This window comes from Lagopus muta, chromosome 21 (genome assembly GCF_023343835.1).
Source record: "Lagopus muta isolate bLagMut1 chromosome 21, bLagMut1 primary, whole genome shotgun sequence".
NCBI lineage: Eukaryota > Metazoa > Chordata > Aves > Galliformes > Phasianidae > Lagopus > Lagopus muta.
In genome coordinates this window covers 1232610-1240066 of record NC_064453.1, presented here as the reverse complement: position 1 = coordinate 1240066, position 7457 = coordinate 1232610, and the positions used below count along the sequence as shown (strand labels likewise).

Genomic DNA, 7457 nt, shown 5'->3' with positions numbered 1-7457 from the left:
TAGCATGTTTTGCTATCTCTGGGTTTTACAACCCAGTGTCTCTTCTGTAAAGGCAGCTCACAGCAATATCACTCTATTATAAACCCTGTAGCAACAAAGTCAATCCCACATACTCTTTCTAAGGCGATTTATGACAGAAGCAATGTGAAGGAACAGATGAGCATTCCCGCACCTAGGTTCAACTGCCATTTAATGATCACAGTCAATATTCCCCTGTTTTAATACCAAACATCATGTTCCAAACGGAGTGCTTCCCTGCAAGCTGCAGGCAGGCCATGGAGGACTAAATGGGGCTTCCAGTGTGATGAATATAGCAGCGTCTTAAGTGATTAGGACACCTGTTGACATTAATATAGAAGCATGCATGAAAACAAGTGTGCCACGCTGAAATATATGTACACAAATATTAAGAGGATTAGAGAAATTGCTAAAATGGATAGTGTGGCGTTTAACGCCAACAGGTCTGGAATTCAGGCAGGATGGAAATAACACACACTGAGCTGCCCCCTTGTTTTCCTCTTTAGTGGCTCATCTGGGGTGTAAACGCCTTACAAGGGGATCATTTGCTTGCATTTAACATTTCTGTTTAAAGTATGTCTTTGTTTGGAATCTGCCTCCGATTCATAGCCACCTTCCTTTCGTAGCTGGCACCTCTGCCATGCAAGCTGCAAGAAAAAGTAATTAAATTTAATAGAAGCCACCCTGGCTTTGAAGCTGCCCTGGATTAAGAGCCACAAGGAGAAGCAATTAAGCTGCAGTAGCCAAGGGTTCGATCTGAAGTTATATAGTGACTTTTTTTCTTTAGAGGAAATTTTCTCTGTAAGTGGATTTGGATTGTCAAACCCAATTGGATTCAAAAGCACAGAAACTTCCTTCTGTGGGAAATTTTGTCCTGAAGCAAAAGGAAAAAATAATGAGAGGCGAAATGGGGATCGGTTGTGGGGATCCAGGACATTTGTAACCCTCTTTCAAAACGTTCCATTGAAGAGTTCAGCAGAGTGCTGAAGGGGAAGGGAGGCGTGCAAGGAGGACAGCTGTGTGCCTGTTTGCAGGCAGGTCGGCTTAGCAGCAGCCTAGCACAGAGGTTCATTAGGGGAAGGGATTCCTTCCCACCAAACGGTGCTGCTTAAAGCTGATGGGAATTCTTAAGCCAGCAAGAGGCAGAGATTGTTTTTCACCTTTGTGTTTTTACCAAAAAATAGTCTTTAAGTTGAGCATTGGGATAGAAAAAAGGACTCCAGAATGCCACAGGCAGTGTCCAACGTAGTTCTACCTATTAAAAGTATTTTTCAGAAGTTTCCTATAAAAGCATTTGTGGCAAAATGCCTTCTTCCAGTGCAGATGCTCTGCACAAAAGCAAACCAGCAATGCAGTTAGCACCTGTAGGCAGCCAAAACTATCCTAATCTTCACCAGCTCTTAGAATTACATGTAAGTAGCTAAGCTAAGTGTGAAGCCTTTTATTATTGCCATAAATGTATTTTGCAATACCTGCCCTTCTGAGAAACAGATGCTGTGAGGCTCAATATGGGGATACCTCTGATGGTCTGTGGCCTATGGATGGGACTTGGTTCCCCTGGCTGGAGTCGTGGCACAGCTTCCCTAGCCATTTCCAGGAAGTGTTTGGAATGCTGTATCTTGCAGGGAAATATATTATTCTATCACTGGCCTTTATGAGGTAGCTGGGGGCAGACATGCCCACCCCCAGGCTGCACACCCCCAAGGAGGCTGCCCTGGCAACGGTGACCAACCTTTAAAACTCAGTGAAAACACTGAAAAAACAGAAAAACGCTGCCAGTGAGCTGCTCTGGGGAGCTGTCAGCTCTGTGAGGAATGTTTGACCCCAGCGTTTTGGATGTCCCAGCAGTAATCTTTGATAATGGGTCTGGATTGTGCAAGGCAGGGATCGCAGGTGACGGTGGCCCAAGGTCAGTTATCACATCCATCGTTGGTCGCTCAAGAGTCAAATCTGCAATGCTGGGAGCTGGGATGAAAGAATACTACGTGGGAGAAGAAGCTCAGTCCAAAAGAGGGATCCTGACTTTGAATTATCCCATTGACCACGGCATCGTTACATCCTGGGATGACATGGAAAGGATCTGGAGACACGTCTACGACTACGAGCTGAGAGTGAACGCCAGCGAAAGACCCGTGCTGCTGACAGAACCCCCCCTCAACCCTCTGCAGAACCGGGAAAGAATGATGGAGATCATGTTTGAGGGCTTCATGGTGCCCGCCATGTACGTCGCAGTCCAGGCTGCGTTGGCCCTCTACGCGTCAGCCCGCACCACAGGCATAGTTCTGGACAGCGGGGATGGCGTCACCCACACCGTCCCCATTTACGAGGGGTACTGCCTGCCCCATGCTGTCTCCAGGCTGGATGTTGCTGGCCGGGATATCACAGAGTATTTTATGAGGCTCCTTTTGGAGAGCGGATACTCTTTTGTTAGCACCGCTGAAAGGGAAATCGTGAAAGATATCAAAGAGAAGCTGTGCTATGTGGCTTTGGACCCCGCTCTGGAAATGAAAGCAAGTCCAGAAGAGATCATGAAAGAATACAGATTACCTGACAGCAACATCATCCAGATAGGCAGCCAGCTCTTTCGTGCACCAGAGACCCTTTTTGTACCTGGAAACATTGGCATTGAGGCACCCGGCGTGCACAAAATGCTCTTCAACAGCGTCACAAAGTGCGACATCGATGTGCGCAGGGATCTGTATGGCAACGTGCTGCTCTCGGGAGGATCCACGCTCTTCCCTGGCCTGGAGGAGCGCATCCTGAAGGAGTTGCACCTGCAAGTGCCTGTGGGCATGCTCGTGAAGATCATTGCACCCCCCGAGAGAAAGTACAGCGTGTGGGTCGGGGCCTCCATCCTCTCCTGCCTGACCTCTTTCAAATCAATGTGGATCACTGTGAGGGACTACAGGGATTTTGGGGCAGCTGTCATCCACAGGAAATGTTAAGGAGAACATCAGACCAAGTGGATGTCTTCATAGCAAAGCGTGAACAGCAAGCCCTGATGAGGGCTGACTGAGCAGAAGGGGGCTGAAACTGCTGCGCATTTCCCGGCTGACAAATCCTTTGTGGAAATAAAACATGAAATCATTGCTAACCGGGGCTTTGACTCCTCTTACTGCTTATCTTCTCCAAGGGGAGCACTGCTTATACACCTCACCATTTCTTCCTTCCTTTCCTCACAGTCACAGGGATGCAGTGGTTCCCAGCTGTCACATAGCCTCTCTAGGAGCCTCTCAGGGAGCAGCACACCTCCTCTGCTGGAGGTTCTTCCCTCTGAGCTCTTTGCAATATCTGGGTTTTTCTATTCTGAAGCCAAATCGCATGTTATTTCTAACCTCATTAAAAATGTTTCCTTTCAAAGCCCAGCAAACCCCCAAACAGAATCCAAATATAAATCAATGCAAATGCAATTACTGTAGCCGACCCTCCTCTGTGCCTGAGGGCCTGAAAAAATTCATTGATTCTCTGCCGCAATTTATCAGGGAAGTGTGAACACCCAGCTTCCCTCCCAAGCACCCATGGCAGATGCCACCGTGGGCTTTGTGAGCTGGGTGGGGCTGTGCCCTCTTGTGATGCAGGGACAGAATGCTCGGGTGCTTCTGGTGCTGCAGTGCTGCCCATCCTGTGTGCAATGTCAAGTATAGCGGCAGCTGGGACCCCAGTGGTAGTTTTTGACAATGGCTCTGGGCAGTGCAAGGCCGGGCTGTCAGGGGAGCAGGCACCCCGTTCAGTTATTCCTACCATTGTGGGGTACCCCAAATTCACGTTTGTCATGATTGGGATGAAGCACAGGGATTGGTATGTTGGGGAGGAGGCTCAGTCCAAAAGAGGCATTTTGTCTTTAACTTACCCAATGGAAAACGGAATGGTGACATCCTGGGACAACATGGAGAAGATCTGGAGATATCTGTACGAACACGAGCTCAGAGTGAAACCCAGCGAGTGGCCGCTGCTGCTGACCGAGCCCCCCCTCAACCCCCCGTCCCACCGAGAGAAGATGGCTGAGCTGATGTTTGAGAGCTTCCAGGTGCCCGCGCTCTACGTGGCCCTGCAGGGGCTGGCAGCCCTCCATGCCTGCGCCCGCACCACCGGCATGGTGCTGGACAGTGGAGACGGCGTCACCGTCACCGTCCCCATCCATGGAGGCAGCTGCCTGCTGCAGGGTGTTACCAGGCTGGATTTTGCAGGCAGAGGGGTCACCAAGTACCTGGCCAGGCTCCTCCTGGAGACGGGGCACTCCTTTGTGAGCCCAACAGAGAGGGAGATAGTCAGGGATATGAAGGAGAAGCTGTGCTATGTTGCTTTAGATCCTATTAAAAAAATGCAGCAAAAGCCTGAAAATCTGATGTGCGAGTACATGCTGCCTGATGGAAGGACTGTCAAGGCAGGAGATCAGCTGTTCCGAGCTCCTGAGGCGCTTTTTGCACCTGCAGAGGTGCAAATCCAAGGAGCAGGGGTGGTGGGGATGATCCTGCAGAGCGCTGCCAGGTGCTGCGCGCACATCCAGATGGACGTGCTGAGGAACGTGGTGCTCGTGGGCGGCTCCACTCTTTTCCGAGGTTTCAAGGAGAGGCTCCTGAAGGAGCTCCAGGCAAAAGTCCCCAGCACAACCCGCATCAAGATCATCTCGCCAAAAAATCGGATGCATTCCGTGTGGGTCGGCGCCTCGTTGCTCGCCAACTTAACGTCGCTTCGCAACATGTGGGTGAGCAGGGAAGACTACAGCGAAGTCGGACCAACGGTACTCCAGAGAAGATTCTATTGAGAGGTATGACCGTCCAGGAATTGTCTTAAGTGCCAATCTGAACAGCTGGAGAGCAGTTAATAAATCAGAACAAAAAATAATTGATTTGTAGTAAGTGATTTTATAGCTTAGTAAAGAAAGATCCCTTGTGCATTGGGCTGAAGAAAGAGTCCTTGTTCAGAGCATTTTTGCTCTCCAAGATGTAGGTTTTAATTCTAGGAGCGTGTTGATCCCTGCTAGAACTGCAAACAGTTTGTCAGACTTTTAAACACTTGAGAACGAGGCACCTCCAGCTCATGCCTGGGGGGCTGGCTCCCTGCCACACACCGTAAACCTCCAAAGAGTGGAAGGAGACTTCTGATGGAGAAATAGAGGGCCCATGGGGCTTGCTGACCCTTCACCATCGCTTCTAGCTGTTCTGGAGAAGCTCAGAGAGGACTGAGCCGCTACATTTGGTCTTGCCCACAGAATGGAAACAAGTGGGTCTGGCTGCCTAAGACCTAGAGCACCTCTGTGCCATCTGTGGCCTCACCATGTGATTTGCTGTGTCACATCATGCAAAACATTGCCCACCTGTGGGATTTAACTAATATTCTAGCGTAAGGAAATGGTGTATTTTCAGAGATCATCTTTATCTACATCTGCAAATACATGCACTACGTTGAATCAGGCAGTAGAAATCTTCTCATCATTTGTGAACCTAATTAGTGCTATGATTTATGTGTTGTTCAAAAATTGTTCCCGAAACCCCCAGGATATATCTGAGAACTTGTTGGGTTCACTCAATACCAACAAGTGCAAGTAGAAAAAGAGAAGAAATCTGCCTTATGAATTATTCAGCCCCGTGTCTGCTTTCATTCAGCGCTGGAGGTGAATCTTCAAACTCATTGATGCCCTCTGCTGCCCTGGGACTGATCAGCCATCCCTCTGCTCCTCCCTGTGCTTTGAAGAATCCCGGTGCTGTTTTCCTGTTCTACAAGACGTAACAAGTGCTGTGAATGGGGCCACATCTAACCCATACTCAGCTGCTCCCAAACCCGTGCTTCCCCAGCAGGGTGAACAGAAGAGGAGGGGGAGATAGAAGAGCAGAGAACATGGCCAAGGAGCTGTGGGTGACTCCGGAGCACAAAGCAATGGGCCTGGGGTGAAACACATCTCTTTGCTGCTCCGCTTGGGCCCTGCAGCTTCAGAAGTGGAGCTGAGCATTGCTGCATCAAGTTAATGCAAGTATGCAGAGTGCTTTCAGAACTGTTATGAAATCTGAATCAGCGATCTTGGATCTTTCTTCTATTACAGTATGTTACCTTTTAGCAGCCCACTGGATATGTGTAAACAAACGAGGTACGACTGTAGACAGTTTAAATATTTTACAGCTCACTGAACTTCCATATGAGGAGGGATTTGCAGTAACTTAAGTGTTTAGACTCCTGCTCCAATAATCTAATGCAAATACGAATGCAAACAGCAGAGTGCTGGAGAGCAGAGGGAACCCCAGAGAGCGTGCAAGTCAAGGTGGTTGTCAGGAAGGAGGGAAGCGAAGCAGCACAGGCGATAACTGCACAACTGATGCAGACACGAAACGTGTTTGGAGAGTGACACCTAGCAGAGCTGTGCGTGCCTGTAGCAGAGTCACCTTGCAGAGCACAGTGCTGCCCAGTGTCATCCGCAATGGATTCACTGATACCAAAATGGTTCGACGCCGAGGGAGCTGGCTCAGCTCCTGGCAGCCAAAAATCATTCAACAAACCGTTATTACGGCTACGTAGCGCCCACAGCATTGGCTTGGCCTGGCTGCTTCCATTTACCACAGAGACATGACTTTGCTCAAGGGCACGCAGTGAGATAGCAGACGTTGGCATGTGTTCCAGGAGACTTTATCAGCCCCTGCACTCCTTGGTCACCTTGTGCTTCCATCACCGCGCAGGGCACTGGGAATTCATTACTCCAGTTAGACTGCATTTTCACATTGAAGATGTCAGTGATTGGGGACTGCATTCCCTTTGCCCTCATGGCACAGAAAGTGATCCCTCTGATCTGTCCCCACCAGTCCTCTGGGCTCATGGTACATGTGAGTGCCTGGGGTCTGCCTGGCCTCGGAAAGTAGCTGAAGATCAGACACACAAAATCATTGGGCAAGTTTGCACTAAGCTCACGTAAGCATCTCAACCTGCTCCCAGTAATTTTGCCCTCCCTCCCCCCCTCCCTCCCCAAGTCTCATTTAAGTTTCAGTTCAGCAACAGCCCTTTATTTTCTTTTAAATGTCAAACAATTCATCATTTTGCACTTTCCCTATTCCCAGTGAATCTGAAGGTTTTATTGGTATGCAGCAGTGTCAGCCTGGGACAATGCGTGCTGATTACCCAAAACAATGCAGTTCTTGTCACCCTGCCCATGAGCTCTTGAGAAATGCACAAGAGCTCTTGCTTTCCCCCTCTCCTCCCTGTTGTCATCTGCACAATAATAAGGCCGGGTTCAAATACCCACTAGACAAATAGTTATTATCTGTATTATTCAATCTCCCATCCCCTGCCCTGGTCCTTGCTGGGCTGTGTGAGCACAGCACAAGGATGGCGATGGATGGACAGGTGAGCACAGCACCAGCAGAGCCATGCAGGAGCCTCGTTGTGTCCCCATGGTGATGCTCAGCTCTGCAGGCATTGCACACACACGTGCACCCACATGTGCACACATGCAC

General features: G+C 49.4%; 2 protein-coding genes across 2 annotated transcripts; both read left to right on the top strand.

Annotated features, from left to right (window-relative positions):
- The first annotated feature begins 1832 nt into the window (after positions 1–1832).
- Positions 1833–2963, top strand: LOC125703444 (uncharacterized). Its single transcript, XM_048967926.1, has one exon. It carries the CDS (start codon positions 1833–1835, stop codon positions 2961–2963), a length of 1131 nt encoding a protein of 376 aa, XP_048823883.1.
- Positions 2964–3649: 686 nt separating this feature from the next.
- LOC125703443 (uncharacterized) lies at positions 3650–4783 on the top strand. Its single transcript, XM_048967925.1, has one exon. It carries the CDS (start codon positions 3650–3652, stop codon positions 4781–4783), a length of 1134 nt encoding a protein of 377 aa, XP_048823882.1.
- The last annotated feature ends 2674 nt before the right edge of the window (positions 4784–7457 follow it).

What these genes read in the sequence shown, in the direction of transcription:
- LOC125703444 (XM_048967926.1), top strand. Translation starts at nt 1,833, where the DNA reads ATGTTTGACCCCAGCGTTTTGGATGTCCCAGCAGTAATCTTTGATAAT.
- LOC125703443 (XM_048967925.1), top strand. Translation starts at nt 3,650, where the DNA reads ATGTCAAGTATAGCGGCAGCTGGGACCCCAGTGGTAGTTTTTGACAAT.